Source organism: Amphimedon queenslandica, unplaced genomic scaffold, assembly GCF_000090795.2.
Source record: "Amphimedon queenslandica unplaced genomic scaffold, v1.1 AMPQUscaffold_13260, whole genome shotgun sequence".
Classification (NCBI taxonomy): Eukaryota; Metazoa; Porifera; class Demospongiae; order Haplosclerida; family Niphatidae; genus Amphimedon; species Amphimedon queenslandica.
Window position 1 is genome coordinate 80753 of NW_003546504.1, and position 25650 is coordinate 106402.

At 31.8% G+C, this 25650-nt stretch overlaps 3 protein-coding genes across 3 annotated transcripts; all 3 read right to left on the reverse strand.

The window, feature by feature from the left end:
- Window positions 1–952: 952 nt before the first annotated feature.
- LOC109583974 (uncharacterized) lies at window positions 953–19976 on the reverse strand. Its single transcript, XM_019999523.1, has 56 exons — window positions 18868–19976; window positions 18694–18820; window positions 16714–16859; window positions 16458–16667; window positions 16190–16408; window positions 15582–15956; window positions 15404–15532; window positions 15247–15355; window positions 14997–15202; window positions 14777–14950; window positions 14541–14736; window positions 14348–14489; window positions 14082–14298; window positions 13929–14035; window positions 13600–13882; window positions 13235–13546; window positions 13103–13178; window positions 12922–13043; window positions 12788–12868; window positions 11690–12742; window positions 11061–11456; window positions 10778–11014; window positions 10355–10723; window positions 10084–10305; window positions 9672–10036; window positions 8327–9626; window positions 7569–7722; window positions 7261–7526; window positions 7040–7216; window positions 6690–6998; window positions 6536–6643; window positions 6366–6488; window positions 6183–6323; window positions 6047–6141; window positions 5883–6000; window positions 5677–5837; window positions 5547–5625; window positions 5340–5496; window positions 5157–5293; window positions 4774–5103; window positions 4578–4727; window positions 4485–4534; window positions 4099–4436; window positions 3925–4052; window positions 3765–3871; window positions 3577–3718; window positions 3111–3244; window positions 2989–3061; window positions 2890–2940; window positions 2735–2845; window positions 2427–2572; window positions 2178–2362; window positions 2027–2118; window positions 1885–1982; window positions 1325–1829; window positions 953–1279 (listed from the first exon to the last, which is right to left on the reverse strand). Exons 1-56 carry the CDS (start codon window positions 19726–19728, stop codon window positions 1001–1003), a joined length of 12978 nt encoding a protein of 4325 aa, XP_019855082.1. The 5' UTR covers window positions 19729–19976; the 3' UTR covers window positions 953–1000.
- Window positions 19977–21329: 1353 nt separating this feature from the next.
- Window positions 21330–23178, reverse strand: LOC109583968 (uncharacterized). Its single transcript, XM_019999512.1, has 8 exons — window positions 23015–23178; window positions 22844–22967; window positions 22596–22799; window positions 22463–22552; window positions 22322–22407; window positions 22043–22271; window positions 21932–21991; window positions 21330–21881 (listed from the first exon to the last, which is right to left on the reverse strand). The coding sequence occupies exons 1-8, from the start codon at window positions 23110–23112 to the stop codon at window positions 21330–21332; spliced, it is 1443 nt and encodes a 480-aa protein (XP_019855071.1). The 5' UTR covers window positions 23113–23178.
- On the reverse strand, window positions 23118–25641 carry LOC109583969 (uncharacterized). Its single transcript, XM_019999513.1, has 7 exons — window positions 25462–25641; window positions 24539–24955; window positions 24307–24488; window positions 23725–23855; window positions 23551–23670; window positions 23357–23505; window positions 23118–23299 (listed from the first exon to the last, which is right to left on the reverse strand). The coding sequence occupies exons 1-7, from the start codon at window positions 25535–25537 to the stop codon at window positions 23118–23120; spliced, it is 1257 nt and encodes a 418-aa protein (XP_019855072.1). The 5' UTR covers window positions 25538–25641.
- Window positions 25642–25650: the final 9 nt, after the last annotated feature.

Consider the following 25650-nt stretch of genomic DNA (forward strand, 5'->3'; position numbering starts at 1 on the left):
ACAAATTAATTTTAGCCAGTGTTATAACTATAATTTCCAAATACATTTATTGCATTATTATTATGAATAATTATTTTCATGATAATTATGATACTTATTGTCATCAATTTTTCTGAATATTTCTGATCTTACTTTCAATCTTATATAATGTATGTGATTACTTTCTAGTGTTGTGTAATGTTATGCAATATGTGTCTGTAATGTATATGATGTAATTGATGTACCGTATAGCACAAAAATTTGGAGGGACAAAAATTTGGCGAATTTGGCAAATAGAGTTTCATTCGCCAAAATAAAAACCGCCATTTTGAGCCTTTATACGCATGCTCAATGGCACGTGGCCACTAATTCGCCAAATTAAAATCCGCCAATAACCAAAATTTAGCAATTCGCCAAATTTTACTCCCTCCAAAATTTCCGGCTATACGGTATGTGTATGTACATGTGCATTTTTCACTTTTAAACAATTTTTCACTTATTGATTAATTAATTTGTTGATTGTCTCTCAACCTTTCATACTTGGTCACAACAGTAACTGAGGCTCCAGCTACACTGCTAGTGAACATGAAGTGGTAGATCTATGAGTATTTGGCTTTACACAGATATTTTGGTGGTACCAACAATACTTATACCAATTGTAATTAGTGACAAAGTTGTAGGAGTTCTCTGCATAAGATGAAAAGGCATACTTGCTAATGACTACACAACTTAAGCTGTCACTAATAGTGCCATCATACTCAGAGTCTGGTAAAAATCATACTATAAATTAGTCTAAATTGTACTTTCCTATACATTTCTGAGACCAATTCAAATATTATAATAATGTATAGATCTACATGTATGTCTCAATAATATTATATGTTCTCCACTTGTCAGACACAGCAATGCAAGCCAACAACATACTATCCACTTCACTGTCTCAGTGACAATAAGGAGTATATGTGACATGCTCTAGAGTCAAAACTGAAAATAGTAATTTTAAATTATTTAATTATCAGTATTAATGAATTGGATTACGACACTCAGGACAATTTTTTAGCATCAGCTTTTCAAAACACACATTATGCACACAATGAAGGCAAGAAAAGAGTTTCACACTTGCAGAGGCCGTTTCAATTTTACAATTGCAAACTGGACACATCACACTCAACTGCTCTTTGATTTCTTTTACTACTTTTGGAACTATTGTGCATGGAATTCCAATTATGCCCAAATCTTCAAGTTCAGGAGTTTTTGCCATTTCTAACATTTCACCATCTATTTGTTCCTTTTTAATGACCTAAAAGAAAACAACAAAATTCAAGATTTAGTTATTGTCAATTACCTCACAAAATTCCTTTAACCTATTATGACGCCAAAATAATTGAGCAACCTTATCAGGAGAAACTTGTCCAAGCAGTGAAACTGAATTAGTCAACCATCTTTTGAAGAGAATGCGAAATTTTAGACGCAGCAGTGCAGTGTGAAGTGCAAAATCTTTCCGTAATATTTCATCATCAGAAAGTAACTCGTAAACCACTAATCCATCCATATCCTCATCTTCACTAAATATCCCTGCAGTCTCATGAAACCCTTCAGCATTCATAAATTCAGCAACATCTTTTGCAGTTTTCATCTCTGCTAATTTTCTTAGTTCTGATTCCTTTGTGTCAATTTCATTTATGAAAGGCACTGGTATTATTGTTTGTGGCAGAGAAGGGATTGACACAACAGAAGAACTTTTCACAATCGGAGGTGGTGTGCTTTCCTTTTGAGGGTTAACCTCTTCAGGTGGACCTTCTGACAAATTGCTTTGACTTTCAGGCTGTTCCTCTCTTTCAAAAAGTTTTCTAATAGAGTTAATTAAAATTATAAGTGACCAAAGTAAACAATGATAAATCTCACTTTCTTAGCTCAAGATGAATGTGTACATAGTATTTGACCGAAACTTTAGGCAGCCAAACAGGAATAATGTCTAACTCTTCATTAATAACTTCACCAATCTAAAATATCTTAACACTTTATTTACAAATAGCACCAAACATACTGCTGTGTCATTGTTGCAACAAGCTTTTTCTACTAAATCCTTCTCAAATTTAAACATAAAATATGCTAGATCTGTCACAATCTTCAGTGTTTCTAAATAAGAAATAAGTATGAAGATACATAAATGCCATTTTATTATATTACTTAACTACCTTGATTTTGCATCCATTCTGTGATGTCATGCTGTATATCTTCAACTAGATGACTCTTCATGCAAAAGGGTAGGTGGTGGAAATCATAGTAACCAATTTCTAACCAATCTTGGAAAAACTTAGTCAGATAAACAACAGCGTTCAAACGCGTATCACTTATAAACTTGTATTGACTCTCACTTAAACTATAATGCAAAATAAAAATAAAAGAATACTAGCTGTTATAATAAATAATAATTATACCAGTACCTTGATCTAGTTCGATCAGCTGAATGTTTTACAATACCAACATGATTTAAAGCATCATTCATATCACTACAGCTCTCACTTAGAAACTCACAAATAGTTAAACTTCTCAACGAGTAGATATGAGTGTCATCAACTTTAGGAATTTTCTATAAATAATTAATGTTAATCATGCTGTCAATAAATTTCACAATAATAATTTTTACAATTAATGGCATTGATGATGTTTACTGATAAAATTTAATCAAAGTGTACTTCATCAAAACATTTTATTTTGGGATTAAGCCACAAAACCAAAGTTATCAATTTACTTCAAGTATCTTTTGAAGAATCAAGAATAAACCACTGCACAATTCCACAAGACTATCATGATTAAGTGAATGAAATGTATTCTCAAGTTCTATAACACTAGGTAGCAATGCCTGTAAAGAAAATTGATTTTTTTCCTTTCAAAATTTTAAACAACCTCATCATTTGGATCAATGTTTTCATTTATGGTGGAAATTTCATCTGCTTTCTTAAAAGATATTAATATAATACAACAACAAAAGTACTGAAAACATACATCTTTTGCCAGATGTGGATATTGTGCTTCAATTATTTCAATCACTTCCTTGTAATGAACTGATGAATGAAATCTAGCAACAAAATCAATAAATACAACAATAAACAATAGCTAGTTCTTACAAGCTTTGCGGTGAAATATTCTGCATGGATTTGTAAAAATCAAATTTTTTCCAAAAGTTTTCAAGGCTGATTTTTTGTTTGTGAGATATGAAGAGTGAAAATATTTCATTCTGAATTGCTTTGAAGTGAAATACCTATGCATAACAACTGTCACTCACAACATTGAAGATGTAAAATTAAAATAATTCTATGAGGCATAATAATTAAATCAATATTATACCTTTAGTTCATAAACATACTGAAGTAATATAAGTACATTTTGTAATTCAATAACTAAACTATGCCATTCAGAAGCTACACTGTTGAGCTATGAACATTTCAGAAACATAAAATGTTGGTTAAACACCATGTGAGCCCAAAATAATTCTTAATCTAACATAATATAGAAACAAAAAATTGATGACAACATGATTGGAATATGGCACCTTATGATACAAACATGCAGAGATACAATTTACATGTATACCTCAGGTACACAGTCTGGTATTATGCTATTATCTGACTCAGGATCACTTTTGCCAATATTTCTCATACTGCAATACTTCAATATTATCGTCTTCAAATCTTGTAAATTTCTATAACTTAATAGTTTATCAATACTTCTGAGGCTAAATTAAAATGTGGCATAATTTTATTCAATCAATGCCAACATACTTTGCAAACAAGCAAGATTCTTCAGTGACTTCAGTCACATGTATGAATCTCCCCTTGGTAGAAATATTTAGTTGATGATCATCAAGAAAACTATTGTATCTTTCTACCTGTACAATAATTATACTTTTATATAGATAAACTAAACTAGGCATGTTCCTACTATTTCAGTGATGGCTTTGAATAGAACATCTTTACTTCCGTTAATCATATGCAGTAAATGATAAAACTTCATATCAGTGCTAATTTCAGGTAGGCATTTGAAAAAGTGTCGGAGATTGCCATATTGTTCTAAAAATTCAAGAGTTAAAAAAACTATAAATGCAAAAGTTTTTACCTATCATAACTTCTATTTTTGTCATTTCCTTAACTTTTTTTCCAGGAAAAAATTGATCAAGAAGAGACTCAAGAACAGTTCTAACTGATTGTGATCTCGCTATCTCAAATGTCACCTTAAATTGAAGGTTGTTATGAATCCAGCAATATAGATCCACTAGTTTAGGAAGAACTATGGCTCCAACATTTAAAGCTGGTCTTGTTAAAATAAATTGATAGAGAGTGAAGAGTTCGCATTTCTTGTCATGTAGCATAGTTGATGAAAGCAAAATAGTAAGGAAATCATCCAACTGGGTGCCACCATATATTTGGAGTTGTTTCACATTATTTCTCAAATCCCTACACATAATTAATAGATTAACAATTGACCAGTATGTTTTAAATTACCTTAAATTATTAACAATTGGGTCTCCAAATCGATTAAAGTGTTCTCTTTTCTAAAATTAAAATAATCAATTTGTCCACACAATTTTACTCTACTTTCAATGAATTCCAAGCTGGTACAAAAACATTGGTGTGTACAGTAATTTCATACTGACGTAGAGCTTTCAAAAATTCATCTTGAGTGGTACAAGTATTGTTACTGTTTAAAATTGACCAATGACTTTGAAGTTCATGTTTCATGAATGCCTACAATGAAACAAAATAGAAAAGGTAGATATCGTGGCACATATACTTTGTACAGATTTTGAATACAAGAAAACATCAAACAATCTCTTTCATCAATGGTAATGTTGCAATCTATTGCAATTTTTTCCCATAGCACATTCAAATGCAACATAGCCTCCTGAGGTGAAGGTAGCTGTTCATTGGACCATATTGGATGAACTAGATCTTGGTGGTGTCTTGTAGAGTTGACAACCATTGCAATACACAAGAGTCCATAGTTCATCCATTGAAGAACAAGAAGTGAAAACCAGTTTAGACTCATCCTATGGGTATAGCTGATTGGTGTGTCTTTGAGAGACATCACTTTCAAGTATTTTGCATCTACGCAGCCAGTAATCTAAAAATATAACTCAAGTAGTTCTAAAGTTTTATCAAATTAATTATTCTTACTATAGAACCAGGCAAAAAATCTGTCTTAATGTTATTGGGTTCAAAGAGGTGAGTCCAAAAGTGAGAATCAGAAGAGCTTCCTAAAACAACAGCAGCTAGCTCGATCAAGCACTGAATGTGCATTTGATTGTCTTCATCTGTAATCGAAGCATAATAATCAACTACAGCAATAAAAATCATTACTTGGTTGTACAAAAAAATTGTGAAGTTCTTGGTTTGACAAACTCATAGGGCTGTCTGGCATAGGATTAGCCATCCAATCAATGAAGCACCAATATTCTTTACCAATATATTGAAAAAGCTCTTCAGACAATATTGGCAATATTCTATGAGAGTTTTTCTGCAAAATTATCACGGAAAGTGGAATCATCTGTTCATTTTATAAATTACCTTATTAACAAAAAACTCGATATGAGCACTGAGAAAGACTGACATAATAAAAGTAAACTTTTCTTGCTTTGATGCATTACTACAATTATAATTATACAAGAAATTAAAATACAAATACACATTTTGTTACCATTTCACAGCAATACGATGAATGGGCTCAATTTTTTGTTTTTTGCCAGGGTATTTTATAATGGATTTCATAGCTTCATGCACAGAATTGAAAAGGGTCATCTGACTAGAGTAACATTGAGACAAAAAAGGAAGAAAACCTTCGTTTGGTATTTGATTAAACTAAATTGATATAAAATTCATGACAATAAGACTTCAATGAGCTACCTTTAATACAGCAGTGATCTGACGAACACATTTAAAACTGGTTAACAAGGATATATTATCAATGTTATCCACTAATTCAACTTTTAATTTTCTTTCATTTCTACATACTTGAAGTACCCTAATATAAATTTATCCTTCATTTTAGTAGCTCTTGTACTGCTAACCTCATCAGAAGTATAAGTGAATTGTCAGATATTGCAGCTGTTGAATACTTGCTTACAGCATTACTCTCATCCAAAACTGTTTCAATGATTCCAATCTAAAAATATTGTATCATGCTGTGTATCTATTTGTTGTTACCATATTTTCATCAGTAGATCCATCATGCTGAACAACAATATGAGCAAGTTTCTCTATGACAATTTGAATGACTGCTTGCTTCTCAATAACAAGAAGTTTTTTCTTGCTTTGACATGTTTCTGATTTGATACTTTCTGCCAACTATGAGAAATAATAAATAACAAATTATCATTATACACTTACCCTTTCATAAAATGAAAGCATGTTTGAAAATAAAACAACATCAGATATACTAGAATCATAACTTTGCAATTTCTCCAAAACAATTTCATAATATGTATCACATAAAGGAACATTAATTGATTTCTAGAATTTCAAATGAAAATTTTAATGCCTTTAACAAGATATTATACCTGTAATTTAAATCTTAGAGAGGCACAATTTCTGTAATCATAAGGATAGTAATTGAAGCAGCTTGAAGGATCCTTTGAATCAATTACTGAACCTAGTATTGACCTCACCTATTAAAATAAAATAATTTCTCACTTAACTATAGTGTTAGCTCACTCTGTCATTAAATAAAAGTACACCAGTTAGTTCTCTGGTGCCATAGATATGTGCTTCTTGTGGATTTTCAAGTAGTTTTTTAAGATGGTATTTGAACTTGGATTGCAACCAACTTGATGACAAATCATGTTCCAATTCAATTCTATTCATAACTTCCCAGATCCATTTGATATCTTCATCAGTCATGTCATGAATGTGTTGGTTCACATAATACTCAACAATATGTTCACAGATCACGAAGTGGCTGTGTCTCACATCATCAAAATATTCTTGAACAAGTTGAGCTAGAGATACAGCTTTAATATACTTCTACAAAAGAGATAATGAACATGCGGCATAAAAACTAATACCTCTGATATAATATTGGCAGCTTCCATCAGCTTCAAAACAAAATTGTCAAAAGGCTGCAAAATAATTTCATCCCGTCGCTTCAGATTATTGACAAAATATATAATGGACAACACAATCAATTTCTTTTTGGTAACTGAATCTAGATCTAAATCATCATGACTTTTAAAATTGCTAATCTAAAAGCTGTGGATGAAAATAAAACAATTGCATATTATTATACCACTTGATAAAATAGATCTGAAAGTTCATAAAACTTAGCACATTTCCCACTTTTATGTAATGATCCTAATGATGTGTACAATACATCAATGCCAGTGGTCAATACACTATTTTTATTCAGATTGCTAAGTAGTTGACTTTCTACATGATATGTGTCAATATAACAAACACATTCATCTAACAGCCGTAACAAAGACAGATAATGTGAATCCAATCTATACAGGCGTAAATGATAATGCAGTGAAATAAAACGTCTTGTGAAATCATCTAAAAATGAAAGTAAAGTGGAAAACAAAAGCTTCTGCCAACCTGACTGAATACTGGCCAAATTAAAAAACTGTTTAGTAAAAATGCACACATCTCGAGATAGTTTCCTTGACAATGAGTCTTCTAAATAATAATCCCAGAATTCTTCATTGACTTTCATTGCTCCAATGGCAAATTTGATGATTAAACAATCATCCTATATAGTGTTAAGTTAGCTGTAACATCTAATATTTATACATTTATAAACTTAGATTATTAAAAATTCATCATTAAATTTTTACTTAGAATTTTTAACAAAAAATGAAAGTAGTTTTGGATATAAATATCCTTTGCCAAAATATAAAATTTCCTATCATGACAATCAATAGTTTTAAATTCAACTTTTGAACCCAAGACTTAACAATCAAAGAAGACTAGCAATAGTTAAAAGGTTATGGGCAAGGATTACCTTAAGGGTTATTTGCAAAAGTAATATTTGGTAAAATTGCTTGTGGAAAGTTCATTGGTCAACTTTATATTAGCAATTTCGTGCCACGTGCCATTGAGCATGTTTAGATTGAAACAAATGTGAGGTATTATATTGGCAATTTCTTCATAGAACTACCAATTCCTCGCCAATAAATCATGTCGTACATTATATCAAACTGTAAAATGAATCGTAGGATGAAAATCATCTGTGATGACAACAAGCTTATAAGTTCAGAGTAGCAGGCAGAAAGGCAAAACGCTAATGAAAAAGTTATTTAGGGTTTAGGATACTATTGACTATTACTAATAGCTTTGAAACTTATTATTTTTACCTTGCTTTGTTCAATAAGCTCTTCAGTTTTTTTAATAATGTGATCTTTATCATTGTCAGTGGACGCTGAATTGATGTCATGAGCCCAAGTTGTTTCTGAATTTTCTAAATATTCTTCTTCGTCATTAATATCAACTGATTGCAGATATTGTTTGAAAACTTGATTGATAATGTTCTCCATGGCATCAAATATAAGATTGAAAAAAGGAATTTTCGGAGAAGAGAAGTCCTTCACTGTATCAATATGTGATTGTTTTGTCAAAATTGCTACTTCTAACTGCAGCTGTTGCAATGAATCAGGAATTGGAAGAATACTAAGTATTTCACATATTAACTTTGTGTTTGGAACAATATTTTCATCATACTGGTGAAGCGTGTGCATCACAAATTGTTGATTCATAATGCAAATAAAATAAAGAACTAATTCTTTATAGCTAGACTTGATAGTCTCTTCAACCGCTTGTGACAGTGTGCAACTTGAACGATAAGTAACAGCAAAACGAGCAATTTTAAAAGTGAGCTCATGCATTGCTTCTTGCTGCCAAAACGAATAGAATCTTTTACTAAGGACAGAAGATATTTCATCAATCTTTAATAATGCTGTCCAGTACAAACAAATTTCCTGGAATTGAGCATCTTTGGGAGGAAAATCTTTTAACTGCTTCATTGTGATACTCCCAGAGCTCAAAACAATAGTTTCACTTAGCAAATCTGTCCACACAAAATCATGAACAAAAATATCATGCATTTTACACTCAGAAGATGCAGTACTTTTCTCCAATAAACATATATCAAGCCATTTCTCAATATTGATATACTGTACTCCTTTCATTTCACCAATTTTGTCCAAATATACATGTTGCCACCCATCTAAGAAAAGTGTTGGATAGCAACAATTGTAAAACATTTGCGGTGGAAAATGTAGGATAAAAAAGATAAGTTTGTTACAGTGCAGTTGCTGATAGAAGCACTCACTTTCCTCAATCAGTATTCTAGCATGATTAATAGTGTCCTTAGCTAGCTCATTCATATTTGCAAATAAAAGTAAGACTTCAGTTGGAGTATTTGAGTTATCACATTCCAAAAACATCCTCAAAATATCTTGAATTTTTTCTTGACTTGTTGCATGAGACATAATGTAAGTATGAAATTTTCTTTCTTCATCAAAGCAGAAAAATTCTTGCATTTTTTCCTTTTCCTGTGTATACTTTGAATGGCAAGAAGTATAATTTGGAATCATCTCCATTATACTTTGAGAGGTATGTGTAAAACAAAGAAATTTTTTTGCTACAAATTCTTTTCTAAAAATTAAGGCAACATCAAATTATAACAAAATATCATTTTACCTTTTATCAAGAAGCTGATACTGTTCTTGTATAAAATTATGCAACGAAAAGTGATGCTGATATCGAATATAGCACTTCTTATAAAAATCAGGAATTGTTTCATCTGTCCCACAGCAAGTAACTAGCCCTTCAGGACTCATAATGCGTATCAACTGATAATGAAGAAATATCACTATTAATTCTTGTAATAATTTCAATGACAACTGTGATGACACTTTGTTGCCCTTAACTGTCATTCTTGCAACTTCATTTATACTTTCAAAGTCAATAGGATCATCCAAAAATTTTTGAACTATATCTTTATCATTTTTAGAAATTGAATTTATAGCAAATAAAACAGCTTCAGAAAACAATTCATAATGACCCTAAAATGAGAAACAACTTAAACCATTAACTAAAATCAGAAACTTACCACATCAATACATGTTCCATAAACAAGATGGAATTGCCTTAAAAGGCATAATGCAAGAAAATCAACCTTTGAAGAGGGCTCAAAATCAGCTCCAATGGATGACGCATTCGCACTATCAGTAACATGCTGAGTAGGCAAGACTAAAAGCATGAGAGAGTCTATCGTTTGTTCAGTGAATCCATAAAAACATGACTTTCCACAATTTTTCACAAAATCTTCAACCTAAAATTTTTATGGAGAAAGTGTCATTGTGATTCAATATAAAACTTACATTGTTCTTAGCATACACTAAGATATTTTTTATGTGATATTGGCATGACGACAAGGATTCCTGAAATAACACTTCATGGCTCAAGCTGTACTTCTCAAAACGATTTAAAAAAGGTTTGCTTGTTTTTGATTTGTCGGAATTATTAATAATAACAGCACAATTAAAAAAAGGGCTAACTCTTGTTGGTTTAATAATTGTACCGATTGCCACGTTGGCAAACAATACTTTTTCATTGGTTCCAGGCGTATTGATGCACAAGAACCTTTGATTAAAAAGATCATAAAAATTCTCTTGAATTTCTTCAGCTTGATAAATAAGAGTAGTATGGCCTACTCTAGCTGCATGCCTTATTGCAGCAGTTGTATATAACTATAAGTTTAGATAATCATAAAAATAACTATTATTAATTATTTTAATGCATACCTTCTGTGAATTATCATCAAAAGGAAACCTGGAACAAGATAAAATTTTGGTTGCATCTCTTCGAAATATATCGAATCGAAATAGCAATCGTACTAATGACTGATCTTCACTGCTGTCAATAAGAAGCTTGTATCGAACTTGATTCTCAGAAGATAAGTCTCTGTCAGTATTTCTAAAACTTGATTGGAGAAGTTGAATCAATGATTGCTTTTTAACATTTTCTGGATTAAAATTAATCTGTAAAGTAATAGTGAAAATTAAAACTAAAAAAGTTAATCCTTACTGCTTTGAAAAAAACTTGTACAATGCTGCTGAAATCTTTAGTGCCATTAAAATTGTGGCCTAATGCTTCCATAACAGCTTGAGGCTTAATGACATCATCTTGGTGATTCTTAGAATGCCCAAGGTAAGCAAAAAAGTGGATAAAGTCACGAAGCCCAAAGAATTGACGAATATGTGGTCTGCGGCTGTCATTCATCAAATTTTCATACACTTCAACTATGTTAGTGATCATGGTCTCTTCATCCCTGTTCCAGGAGATAGGCAGATTGCCAGCAGTTAAAGAGTATTTAGCTAGTTGAACAAGATCTTGAGATGAAATCTCACTCCGATACATAGTGACTGTTCTGTTTGTCTTGGCAGCATCCAATATATCATTGGAAATACCAACAAACGAAACCTATAATGAGACACACTGATATTGTACAGAAATATATTTGTCAGGATTTTAACTTTGCTAATTTTGCAATTATAAAAAATTCATAATCTGTTTATTATATATACTAATAATGTGCACACAGTAAAAAAGTGAATTTTTCCTCACAAATATGCAATTTTTGTGAAATAATATTTTTACAAAATACCCCTTAAAAACAATAACAATCTATATGAGTAATGATGTTAAAAACTTACTAAAGGTTCATCATCCAAAAAATGGTGAAGTACTTTCAATGATTCATGACTATCTTCTGGCAATCCTGCTTCATCCATCATTACAACAGCAAGCCTCCTGGTGTTATCTATTGTTTGCTGTCGGTTAATTGCTCTTTTAAAAACTGTTTCGATCTCTGAAGATGTAGATTTTTTTGAGCACTGGTAAGGATGAGGATCAAGGCATTTAAATGTATTGCAGTCTTTTAGTTCATTATTTTTAGATTCTTGGCCTTGGCAGTTGTGAATTGCTATTTTAAAGGATAGAGTCTTAGATGATCCAGGTGGGCCAACAATAAAAATTGGTACATGAGCCATAGTACATATTATGATAGCATATATGTTTTCTTTTAAGGCAAATGTTGGAGCTATGCCAGCAGAAAAATCAATGACACGATCAACCCAGTTCAGTTCATCATTTAGAGATTGTACAAAGTTTTGACCACAAGTATCAAAAAGACTTGAATAGCACATCATTTGTTCCTTGAAGTCTTCTCTATCACATATATTGAGTCTGAAATAGTAAACAAGTGCTACAGCAACATAAAAAGCCCGGGTCATGATTTGTATGTCATTTTCTATTTTTCCATATTTCGTATCCTTTTTGAACCATGTCTCTAACCAAACATGCAATTGAAAAACACGCTTTATATCTCGTTGACTAACAGTACTTTTAGCATAAAGTTCTGCTTTTTTCTCTTCAAGATAACTTTCAGTATTCAAGATACTTTTTAAATGCTTAAATGCATATGCTCTCATTAGTTCCTGCGCTCTTGCAATTATTTCAGCTACAATTTTACAAACATTTTTACTCCTGTCTTCATAAGTGAGAAGAAGCATTTTATGAATATACTCATTTTCATCTTTTGCTTCCAACTGACCATATTCCCATTTAAGAATGCTGAGGGTGTGAGGAAGAGATTGGACGTAATAGGATGCATTGAACCAGCTGTCATTTTGCTTAGCTAGCATGGCCAAACTATTACCCCTGTGTGGATTACATGCAGCAACAATAAAAATGTTCTCGGCTAAGGCCTATAAAAATTCAGTACATTATCAATACTTTCAATTAAAACATACTCGTCCATTTACAGCTTTATCAATAATGACTTCTTTAAGGTAGCCAGGACAAGAAGATGTATTAATTTCATCAAAAAATACCTACATACATGTTATATACTTCCATTCACAAAAAACCAACTAAAATAACTTACAGTAATAATTGGTTTTTGATACTGGAGTACAGTACTGTGGTGTTTCTTGTAGCATTCAAGTAACATTAATGCATGTTGGTTAACACTGACTAAAAATTCCTCTATTTTCTTTGGTTTCATATCTACAAAAAATAAATAAAAGAAAATAAAATAATTAATTATAAGTATATTAGCTACATACCAGAGTGAAGGCTCAGTTTATAAAATATAGACTTTAATTCGCCATAAAGTATACCATTGATAACGTGGGCCATAGACTACAAAGATATGAGCATTACCTTAATAGCATAACAGAATTAAGTGCATGATTTACTATAGTATCATCAGTTTCTTTTTCATCTTGAATACTTCTCAAAAAGTCAAATAATGGTTTGTCAGTATGAGAATCAGTTGGAAGCTCAATATTACCCACCAATGGATCATACACAATCTTAAGCAGTTCAATTTTGATCTTGGTATATGTGATACTAGAAACTGCTAGTTTTAGAACATCATGTAAAGTTTTAAAAGATATTTTTCTTTTTGAGGCCTTTAAATCTGTTTTGACTGTCAAAATGAGATTACTTGCTCGGGCACCAATTGTAACACTTTTCTCCACTTTTGTCATTAATTCATATAAAAAATTCTACTTAAAGCAATAAAAATTATATATTTAGTAAAAATATACTTTGTATGTACCTGCATATCATTTTTAAGGGAAAGAAACTGTTGCTTCCATGAGTCATTCCAAAGTGAAGATAACATTTGCAGTAGAAATGTTTTACCAACTCCTGTCTCACCTTCAAGAATAACAGGCATACCACATTCTCTCCGTTCATGAATAGTAAGCATTTTTCTAACAAAATCTTTAGTTAGGACATATTTCTTCTCCTTAATTAGAGTAATACAGTTTGAATCATCTGTTTTCACATTAAGTGCTGCAGAGAGGCAATCATGAAAATAATGGTCAGACATTGGTTCACTAAAAAAAACAAAGTCACTGATTAAATATGTACATGCATCCTCACAGTTTTACGCCAATTGCTCTTAACTGTCTACGTTTCTCTTGAGATGGTATACCAGTACAAAAAAATTTGAACACAATTCCTCCATTTTTGTCAACATCATAAATAACCTTTTACCAGGATTAAGTACATTTCTTATTAAAATAATTATGATACCTGTTGATGCTCATCAGTTGCCTGTATTACTGAACTTTTACAAAAGTCTTCAACTTCTTCTTTCATTAAATTGAACAATGTTGATCTCATGTTTTTTGGACTAAACCCTGTCAATCCTTCACCTTTATCATCCTTTATAAGACTACCATCTTTTACATCTTGCAAAAAACACAGTTGAAAGCAATCTTCAAGCAACTTGCACCTTCTTTCCATGTATCTACATTTATGATTAACATGTCAACTGATTGCAGCATACATATACTTACTTCAAATATACAGCCTGCAATAACTTTGACTGAGCAATACTATGCTTAAAATTATGTTGCAGTATACTTCTACATTCTTCAGCTGAAAGATCTTGATAAATGTTTCCAATTTTTATAGGAGATGACCTTTGTCCTGGAAAGTCTATGATGTATAGTGACATGACTCACAATGCTACAGATACATTAAAATTACCAGTATATAAATGATCCAAATTATTATTTTGAGATGCTTTGAGATACTTACACACCAGCTGTGTTCCTTGATAATGCTCAATATCAAATTCCATTTTGGGAATCATTTGTTCCCCAAGTAAAGTCAAAGCTGGAAAGAGCTCACAAAACTTGTTGAAAGATTTAGTAACATCACAATTTACATTCCAATAAGGAACCTATAAGCATAGTAACTGAACAAACAACATATAAATTTACTTCAATATACACATCAGTTGACATGCCACTAGGTAAGCACAATGAACGGCAATGTGACTGCTGTTTGGTGTCTACAGATATTTCAACATATCCCAAAACAAAATAATCAAAAAAGAACCAATTCACATCATCAACCAATTGATTAAATTTCAGTTTGTGATTTTCATCACTTTCCTATGTATTACAACTAGACCAAATTAAACATCTTCCTGCTACTTACCTCAGGAAGAAACAATGATATATTGTAGTAATAAAGCATTCCATATTGCTGTAAGGAAACTTTTGTTAATTGCTTAAACATTCCTTTTCTACTAAATGTTTCATCAATACTTATTGATACATAATTTTGATCCTTATTTATTTTCCTGGATTGCTTATTTATATGATCTTTTATTTCACTTCTAATGTAATGTGTTTTTCCACAGCCTAGTTAAACTTGTTACAACAGTAAGTCTGATTCTAATACCTACCAGATGGTCCATAAATGACTCTGAAGTTTCTAAATTCTTTGCCAAGCCTTTCTAATTTGCACTTTTCTCTCACATTCTCAACATCTGACATACATGTATGACTAATTTCCTATGAAAAAAAACTAGACTACATGGTATATATTGTTTGAATAGGTACCTGTTTATCAATCCATTGTATGTGACAAAACAAAGATGGAGAATACTCAACAAGAAATAAACTCAGGCTATAATTAATTTTTTTATCTAAGAAACTTGACCTTAGCATGGAACATCTTTTCAACAGAACCTAATAGGAAATATCTGTTAATAATTGACATAAAAATTTTTGAACTAACTCTTTGCAGTTCATTATTAATAGTGTTAACTCCCAAAATGAGGTATTTCATTTTTGAAAAGTCACTAGAATTAATTCTGTCAAAAAACAATTCAATATCTTCTTCAATAGTAGCCACTGAGCAGCGGAGAAGTTGAAAATACGAAGGAATCTTTTTAAAAATCCATAGGATCAAGTTCATCAGTTCCAAATTACTGTAACAAAATGCTGAAATTAATGAAATTTTGAAGGTTCTTTCCTTGTTAAGATTCAAATCACTTCTAAGACATTTTGAGAGATATGGATGTATTATATCACTTTGTACAAGAAAATACAAAAAACTTCCAACTCTTTCAACAGGATGTACATTAGCATCAGAAACGAGCTCAGGAATCATCTATTATTATTATAGCATAAATACCGTATAGATGGTAATTTTTGTTGTACATGCTTCATTTTAGTGGTTTTTGGGCTTAACATGAAATTAAAACCAACAAAATCATTACTGGCTGTAAACTGTTAACAAAAAATTGCGACCACAAATTGCCCCACTAGGAACAAGCCGCAAAATATTAGACCCAAGAAAATAACCTGCTATACGGTAATAAGAACCTATACTGATCCATTTACCTTAATTGTACTCTTTAAACAGGAACGCCCATTAATGTCAAGTATGAAAAGAAATCCAATTTCATGCAATAATGTTTCAATATCACAAAAGTCCTCCATGATCCTCTCATGAATTGAAATTAACCTTTTTGTACTCAAAAAAGATAAAATTTGATATTCTTCCCTAAATTTTTTAGTGTCACTTTTAAAAGATTCCAGTTTTTTCTTACTCAAGTCGAGCTAATAATAGTATAAAGCAATTAAAGTATCATAATAATAATTAACTAACTTCTGACATCAAAATTCCCCATCCTTCTTGCCAACCAGACACCCAACTATCCAATTCATTTGAAGGTACATGTATATTATCTTTTTCTCTCCATTGTAAGAAGCAAGGGTTTAAATGAAACGTTCTTACTTCCTCCTTCCTGTATTCAGGATGACCAGTGCAATGTAGATCAGAATAACAATCAAGAAGTTCAAAAGCAATTTTTTTAAACTAAAAAATTTATAGTTAAAACATACTTAAACCTAATTAGTCTGACCTGCACAAACCACTTCAGGCAAAAATATACCAGTGATGGAGACTTGAAATTTACAAACAATAATTTTCGTGAAAAATCATTAATTGTGCTAACAGTCCAATCTTCATTGTCCAGGCAAGACTGTTGTGGAATAACATGCATATGACCTACAAAAATATATTACAAATGCCAAGGATGCAGGCTTGAAAATAAATTTATTGTAACAAAAATGATAGGTCCTTAACGGCTCCATGAAACATACAGAAGCAGCAAAATATTGATACATTCCAGATATTATGTGTAAAATATACCTGTATTATAATACTTTAATGTGTTGAAGGCAGTAAATTTTATTTTAACTTAATTAAAATTTAGGCTAAAGCCGCTACAATGTTAAAGCCCTTATGCTATGCAAAAAAAATCACAACTTACTCAAGAAAGTGAAATGTATGCTTCTAAGCCCAAAATATACAAGGCAACATATGTTGCTAGCAACTTCTGTGGTTACTTTGATTTTGTATAAGAATAGAAATTTGTTCTATTTATGGAACAAGCTCGATCATTACAAGATCAAAGCAACCACGAAAGTTGCTAGCAACATGTTGCCTAGCTAGTATATGTTCACGGGCGTACCCAGGGAAGGATGCTGATGGTGTCCAAAGCGCACCACAATTTTGACCACACCCCTTTTTATGGCACCAAAATATTGTTTTCACCATTTTCAAAAATTATGTAACGGTAATTTTAGGTCACGGTAATTTTAGGTGCTTCCTATTGCCCTTTAAAGCACTGGAAAATGCTGAGATTGAGGCTAAAATGATTGTTAAGTGTGCTGAATAACTTTCTCAAGACATTTAGCAGTGATATGAGACACCAGAACTTAAAGAAGCAGAAGAAAAAAATGTTAATTCTTCAGGCTAATGGGGGTGCTCAAGCACCCTCAGCACCCCCCTAAATCCACCCCTGTATGTTGGCTGGAATTTACATTTAAATATTAACAAAAACATTTTTGCATACAAAAGGCAGACACTCTCAAAGGTTAAATTATGATTGCCAAAAGTAGCCATACAGCAGCAGCACTATCAGTTTCATTTATCATTATTTTCTTATAATGCTCAATTTTAGAGCTCTTTGTCTTTTGTCTTGCACAAAAACTTTTTAACATCAATGCAGATGCAGTGTCCAATTTATAATAGTCCATTGATATGTGAAACTGATGATGCTACTCCAAGGTAAGAGCTGCTTTTTGGTCTGTAATGATGGCAGGAACTGTCGTGTGAAAGGCTAGTGTCTTCTAAAAATAGGACAATCCAAAATCAGACACAGAGAACACCTGCCTCCACTTTCTTGTATGTGAAAAATTTTCGTGGCCCAAAATTTTGTGGATTTTGCATTTTTTTCAACATTCCCAAAAAAATCCGCGAAAATCAATTTAATACGGTTCAAGATGGCCTAAAAGTAGAAAGCCACAAAAATTAAAGCCACAAAATTGATTTTTAAACAGATCCGTGAAAATTTTGGGCCATAAAAATTTCCCGCTATACAATAGCTTGTATGCCCACATAGTAATTAACAAAAATGCCAGCTAGAAAAACTGGAATAATTTATTACATATATGTAAAGCTTAATCAACAAAATAAAATTTAACCAAACTAAGGCCTGGCCTATGAATGAACAAAAGCTTTTTCAAAGTCACTGCTAATGATAAACTAGATATTGTTATGATTTTTCACCAAAATAAAGATCACACCAAAGGAAAAACATTATAAGAAGAAAATTACTAAATTAGAATACAAATCAGAAAGATAATTCAATTTTTTGCCAACAATAACTACAATCATTCTAACATACAATGTATAGACCAGCTGACCAGTACATAACAGAATGATATCATGGTTAATTTTCCTAAATGCGCAAACTTAAACCAACTAAATAAATTGTAGTTAACTAATATAATGATATAGCTTAAAATAAAAACTAACAGATAACTATCAAACAAACCTCTTTCCTCAATTTTCATAAATGTTAATGTCAACTGCACTCCAGTTTCTTTAGAAAACTTATAATTATAAACACCAGAAGACTGTATGCTACGAAGAAGTTTCTCTTTGTTCTGAGGAGCCTCTTCCTAAGTAATTGAGATATTATCATTGTTGTAGAGTAGGTACAACTTACTTCAAAAATGTTGAACCACATTCTAATGAGATTCATACCTTGATTCACAAATGACAATTGTGATATGGCTTCTGAAATGTTTCCAATGCTGATGATATCATTCCAAAAAGCTAATAGACTACTTTCATGTCTAAGAAAGGGAAACACCAAACTCATTGTGTTCTGGAATGCACTTAAAAGTTGTTCATCATGATTTTCATGAAGTAGTTCCACAGTTACAAGTTGGCACTCTAAACGAAATGTTTGATAGCCATCATCAGACTGATATCCTCTTTCACAAGCAAATTCATAAAGCTTACGTAATTGCTCTATGTGTTTACTCACAAATAATTGAAGATATGAATTTCCAATAATATCTTTTATTCCAAAAAATCCCTTAACATCTTTCACAACTTGCTTAGCATTGAGTGTTGTTACAGTAGATTCCAAGGCATATTTGACATAATTGACTTTCTTTACTATATTATCCATGTCAATTAAACATTGCTCCAACTTATACATTTTAAAGGCTTGCTGCATTGCTAGAGCATATAAATAAAACTCTATAAGTTCAAAGGTAGCTTCAAGACTCTCTTTAATATCAAAAGTGTCATTGATATGATAGTAATACTCATGTAGTATTTCAGTTTCGTTAGGCCAATCAATACTTTTAACATCTTCCATTGTAAAGATTTCATTGATAGTGAGCATTGATACATTGTCTTTGATCAAATTATTTATAACAGTTTGGGCACATTCTACTGCATGATTTAACAATTTAAGCTTTTTGCTACCGTTAAAATTAAATGTTGGAGGATCAGAAAAATGCCTTGGACGAAGATCGGTATCACTTTCCTTGTTGCTTTGCTTGTAGAAATGCATTATGCATTTATTAAATAGTGCACTTCCTTTCCAATTTAAAAGAGCTAATGTTTCAAGTGATTCTGTGATTGGATTCAGAAAAGCTTCAAGTTGACAAGCTATAATTTCTAAAGAATATAGTGTACATTCATTCTTAATTTCACAGGTGCAAATAGTGTTTTTGGTTGTATAAACAATACTGGATTTGATAAGATGATCCAAAACAGTTGGAAAAGAAATGTCATACTTAGATAGTACTTCCGTAATAAAACTCCTGTATAAATACAAGTGATCATACTATATAGATATCAAACTAATGTAACATTGTAAAATGCACATATACATGTACATGTAACAATTAAGCAATCCACATGGAAAGACACCATCGAATTATTTTATATTTATCATATGCTTGACTTTGACTTCAAGCTTTTGAAAGTTATTAATTCTACAAAAATTCATCATGATTCACAAGTCATGATCATGCACCATTAAGGTAAAGCCTAAAGCTAATCAGTTAGAGTGCTAGATGAAAGAAAGTGACTGAAGTTTAATTTCTTTGACATTCAAACAAAGCTATCGTGAGGTACAATGTGATCAATAATTAAATACATGTATATGCCATTAGTTGTAGGCCATGCAAATTCATCAAGCTTGCAATTTGGCATTAAGCAATGGCAGACATTTAGCACACTAGGAAACATTCTATTGCACCTTGAGGTCAGTGTTTCCCGTATGCTTGGGAAAACGCCTTTGTTCTCAATGACAGACATTAATAAAACAATAAAGCAAGGAGTGTTATGCAAAACAACTGCCAATTTCCTTTCAAACACGTGCATATCAATTAATAATTAATATTGGATTAATGTACATGTACAGTCAAACTTCTTTAAAACTAATCCCTGACTAGCAAAACCTCTCTATATAAATATGTTGCTGAAGGCCATTGAAAGTCTATAAAAGAAACTTTTGAATAATAGAATCCCTCAATTTTGTACAAATAATGACTACTCTCCAATGGTCTAGCCTGCACACAAAGTAGGCAATTCTATAATCAATGCAATATGAAAGATGGGGTTTAACCAGTTCAACCTCTGACTTAAAAAGATGGCAATGGGTGGCCCATGTAGGTGTTATTTTTAGAGAGGCTTGACTGTCCTTAGCAGGGGCGTATCCAGGAATATGGAAAGGGGGGGGTGCTGGAGTACAGAAATGTACAGGGGCTGCAATGAGGGGTGCACAAAGCATGGCACGATTTTGACCATGCCCATTTTTATGACGGTAAAACAGCGTTTCTTTCATTTTTGTCAATTACGAGCGGGGTCAGGATAATTTCAAGCACACTGGTACTTCTGATCACTTGTTAAAGCACTGGAAACTGTTGAAATCATAATCAGGGGGCTAGATAACTTTATGAAGAGGCTTGGTAATGATGCAAGAGTCCAAAACTTTAGTAATTTTTTTCTGAGCTCAGCTATAAGGGGGGTGCTCAAGTACCCTCAGCACCCCCCCTGAATACGCCCCTGCTTAGCAACATAAGTGTATATGTTATAGTGATATACAAATGCAAAACTACATGTACATGTAGATGTAAAGCATGCAAGTGATAAAAGTCAAAATTCCTACAAAATTTGACACTTAAAGTACTGCAATGACATATGTTTATCAACATACCCTCCATATGCATGTTCTTTCACTAATAGTTTTAAAATTTTCGATTGAAACTCTATTGCTTTACTAATTCTTTCTTCTGCAATAGCACAGCAAGCTGAATACTCAAATTTCAAGGTGCAGTCATATATTGTCTTATAGGTCAAATAATGTTCAGAAAGTACTACCAGTTGCCCAAAAGTAATATGCTTTGTTTCCATTACATCAAATATTTTCCTTAGAAGGCTAATAAACTGAGTTATAATATTCTTAAGAATCCTTGATTCAGGAATACAGATGGCCAAGTTATCTGATGTGAAGTTAGATATCAGCTGGGCAATTAAACAAAGTTTTGTCGTATTATCTCTGAACCACTCAATACTTGGAGATTGGCTCAAAACTACCTTTCCAAACACAATCAAAGCAGCTCGAACCTTAACAGTAAAATCACAGTCTCTAGAGAAAATAGGACGAAAGAATGATACTGCATCATTAGTGACAGGGCCAACTGAAAAAATGACCTCCTATTATTAAAAAGGATCATAGACAAGTACTTTATAGACAACACATGCACCTGTAATAGTACTTTGATTACTTCATATTGAAATGCACCATCATGTACTACAACTTTATCCTACAAGTACATATATTGTATTTGTCACATTCTGAAGTGCATATAACTCACAAAAGCAGAAAAAATCTTGTTGTAAATTTCTTTTTGAAGTTTGCTATCAATAATGAAATTTTTAAACTTTTTTCCAAATTCTCCATCAAAATAACTTTCAGTCATAAAAATCTTTGCTTCAAGAATTTTTTTAATAAACTCAAATGACCGCTTGCTCTTGACATAGTAAGATCCAATATTGTAGAAAAACAATAAAAATATTTCCTGAGGATCATCTTGTTCTATGAAACTGCAATGAAAAATACACTATAAAAAACACACTAGTATATAAAAACATACTATTTACTAGCTAAGCATAGTAAATGCATAATAGAATTTTCTTGCTTCACACTGTACGAAAGAGAATTTAGAAAAGTTTTGTATATCTATACATAAGAATTATATGTATTTTAGATGAGGTACCAATGACTGTATTCTTACCTCAACTTTATCGAAGTGACCCAGAAGAATTAAATCACTAAAACGATCAATAGATAATTTTGAACATTTTTCAACAAACAATTGCTGTAGCTGCACAAAAAAACAAAAAATAATTTGAGGTAATACAAAGTACCTTCTCATTAAGACATGTGTCATAGCTAGACCATAGTTTAGATTTCTGGAAAAGTATCTCAATATGTTCCTTACACTCAGGATGTGTTAAATCAATAGATTTCACAAAAATAGCCAGCCATAAATTTAAAATTGGCAAAAAATTATGAAAATCCCATTCTTTTTTTCTAATGAGATCAACAATATTTTCAAGCATAACTGGTCCCTACAGTAATAATAAATAATTTAAGAAAAAAAAATATTTTTCACTTCATCATCCCACTTTGTGAAATGCTTTTCATTATAAATAGTAACTGGATGAAAAAACATTTTAACAAATGTGACACCAGTAGGATCCCTTGTGAGATATTCGTTGCATTCAACAATAAATTTCCTATTAAAATTGCTCAATACAACTCAAGAGACATCACACTATGTTACCATAATGTTTTAATTGAACGAAATTTAGCAGTAAATACAGTAGACATGTTCTCCCATGTCAACATTAATGACGGCAGGTCCCTCAAAATATATGACATGGCTTTTAGCCCATTGCTAAAACTTTCAATGTCACTTTCTGACAACTCCTTGGAAAGAAAATGCTAAACAGAAAAAATGTCTTATAACTTAAAAAATTATTTCTTGCCTGCAAAACTTCCTTAAACCATAATTTTTGAATTTTCTTTAGCATACTACATGAATTGTAGAACTTTATAGCAATAGATACTATAATAGATAAATGTCATCATACGTAAATGTACTTTAAATAATTTTTATGCTAACCTGACAAAATCTTTACATATGCATATTCAACAGCAGCACTACTAGGGTAAATCATAAGATATCCTTGGCTTACAGTAATAAATGATTTTGCAGCCAAATGAAATACATTGATCTCAGTTACATGTGAATCGTAAATTTTAAAACTTCCCCTAAAAGAATAATCTATAAATTGCTAAAATGCAGAACAACTGTACTTATCAATGAATTCTTGCTGATATCTTGCAATGTCTGTTGGCTTTATTTCCTTTAGCTTAGTAACACATTTATATACCAACAATTTTAGACTTTCTGGATATGCTTGAAGGGAATAAAAACTACATTGTACAATAAAAAATATAACACAAAATGTACTTTTAATCGTAGCATACCAATGCAAAATGTTTGCGAAGCAAAAATAGAAAATAAAATCTTTTGAAAATACAGAATCAATATGATCTTTCTCAACTAACAGGTCAAGAACATGTTGAATAACATCTTCATGAGTCACAGAATAAAGTTCCTACAAATTGATTTACAGTGAAATCAGATAACAAAACAAACAGTGAAGCCCATTAACCATAGTTAGATAACCCTATCATAACATCGAAAATAATTCTTTAGAATACAGTATGGGTAGTAAATTTCGAGAGTGTAAAATTTTGTATTTTAGCTCTTTAATTCTTTTACATTTGAGGGGGTTAAATTTCACATTTTGCATGTGCCCCTACATAAGTCATATAATTTTCACATGCTGCACATGTGCAGTGAGCACTTCCATGGTATTAATTTTTGTGGTTAAGAAGTCACCCACAAATCCGCAAAATAGATATCTCAAGAAATTTTATACCCGTACATTATAAAACATTTAAATGTAGTTTGCCTGCCAATGAGGTCAGGTTTGCAAGACTAGAGAGGCCTGAATTAATATGTATAAATATATATATATATATAAGAAATTAACTACCACTAACAAATTGATTATCAAGAAATGTTAGGTTAACTTTGTCCAAAATCCACTTCAATAATCTCAACGATTTTCCAGAAGGATCATCTATTGATTCCATTGTAATGCATGTTCTCTCTTGAATAAATTCATGCATTCTTCGCTTGAAAATTACATCATCAACATTTGCAGTGGTGAAAAAATAATGCACTGTGATAATAAGAATACATAAATGAAACAATACAACTTGTATCACTCACCCTTGGTTGAAATCACAGGTTTAACCGATGCTTCATAATTTTTTGTAGCATCAGCAATGAAGTCTTTCAATTCATGCTTAAATTTATGTGGTATTATTACAATTGTAATTGGACAATCAATTAATTCCCTATCACTATCCAAGTGTTTCTGAGTTATATTAGAAGACATTATCAAAATTAACTTCAGATTAGGATGTGCATATTTGGAATAAATAGAAGATGCTCTAATCCTATCATGTCTTTTAACTTTGTGCAAAAGGACATATGGCTTTAAAACATTCGACAAATCGAAATCATCAGAAGACTGTACTAACTGGTACCATGGAAAAACTTTAATACTTGAAGGGTAACTTGCTGGACTATACAGTATTATTCTTTCCCTCCCTGGCCTTGAGTCAGATGACCTGACATGTATTTCTATGCAAAACAGTGCAGTGTAAATCTAATAATAGATATGATGTATACACAATGTAGAAGTCTTATTTCCCTTTGCCCTCAGAGTCAACATCTAACAAGTTGTATCATCAGCAACCTGTTACAGATAAAGTTCAAAACTTTTTTTTTAATATATGTGCAAACAAAACGAAACCAGAAATGGAAAGAAACCAGAACAAAATAAAACTAGGGGAGTCCTAACATAAGTAGAACTCCTAGCATGACTAGGGTATGCTCTAAAATTAAAAAAAACCCTAAACCCTAACACAACTAGGGGACTCCTAACTACATTGGGAGATTGCTGTTTTGGCGTTTCTTTACATTTCTACTTTTACAAATACCTATGTGCACAATTATACTAAATCATTAATCATTTCTGCGCTTGCTTCAATTATCACTAATTACTCCAGGATTCACAAAAAATAATGTGATCTTACATGCATCATTTCCATTTCATGCATTTCATTTTCCCACTAGCTTAAACTTACCAACTTTAGCTTTAACTGCTTTATCGAAATCTTCTGATTGAAGGTGCTCGGATGCTTTGAAAAGTCTTGGCAGCATGACGAATGGGCGAATCTAACGGCAAGAAAGAGAAGACAGGAGATTTAGGAGAAGAGTCAGAAGAGTGAGAAGACCCTCCGGTAGCGGAATTTTCGCCCACGCATGGCAATAGT

Bases quoted from the DNA above. Each gene is read 5' to 3' on its own strand.
- LOC109583969 (XM_019999513.1), bottom strand. From the start codon at position 25,537: ATGCTGCCAAGACTTTTCAAAGCATCCGAGCACCTTCAATCAGAAGAT. The intron at 23,671-23,724 runs GTATGCTACGAT...TGTACAATGTAG, and splicing joins TTCGCAAACATTTTGCATTG to TTTTTATTCCCTTCAAGCAT. The intron at 23,506-23,550 runs GTACAGTTGTTC...TTATTCTTTTAG, and splicing joins CAGCAAGAATTCATTGATAA to GGGAAGTTTTAAAATTTACG.
- LOC109583974 (XM_019999523.1), bottom strand. From the start codon at position 19,728: ATGCATTTCTACAAGCAAAGCAACAAGGAAAGTGATACCGATCTTCGT. The intron at 15,533-15,581 runs GTTAGTTCAAAA...ATTTCCTATTAG, and splicing joins TTAATAATGAACTGCAAAGA to GTTCTGTTGAAAAGATGTTC. The intron at 1,280-1,324 runs GTAATTGACAAT...GTTTTCTTTTAG, and splicing joins GGTTAAAGGAATTTTGTGAG to GTCATTAAAAAGGAACAAAT.
- LOC109583968 (XM_019999512.1), bottom strand. From the start codon at position 23,112: ATGTCATATATTTTGAGGGACCTGCCGTCATTAATGTTGACATGGGAG. The intron at 22,800-22,843 runs GTGAAAAATATT...TTATTACTGTAG, and splicing joins TCACAAAGTGGGATGATGAA to GGACCAGTTATGCTTGAAAA. The intron at 22,408-22,462 runs GTAAGAATACAG...TCTTATGTATAG, and splicing joins GTCACTTCGATAAAGTTGAG to ATATACAAAACTTTTCTAAA.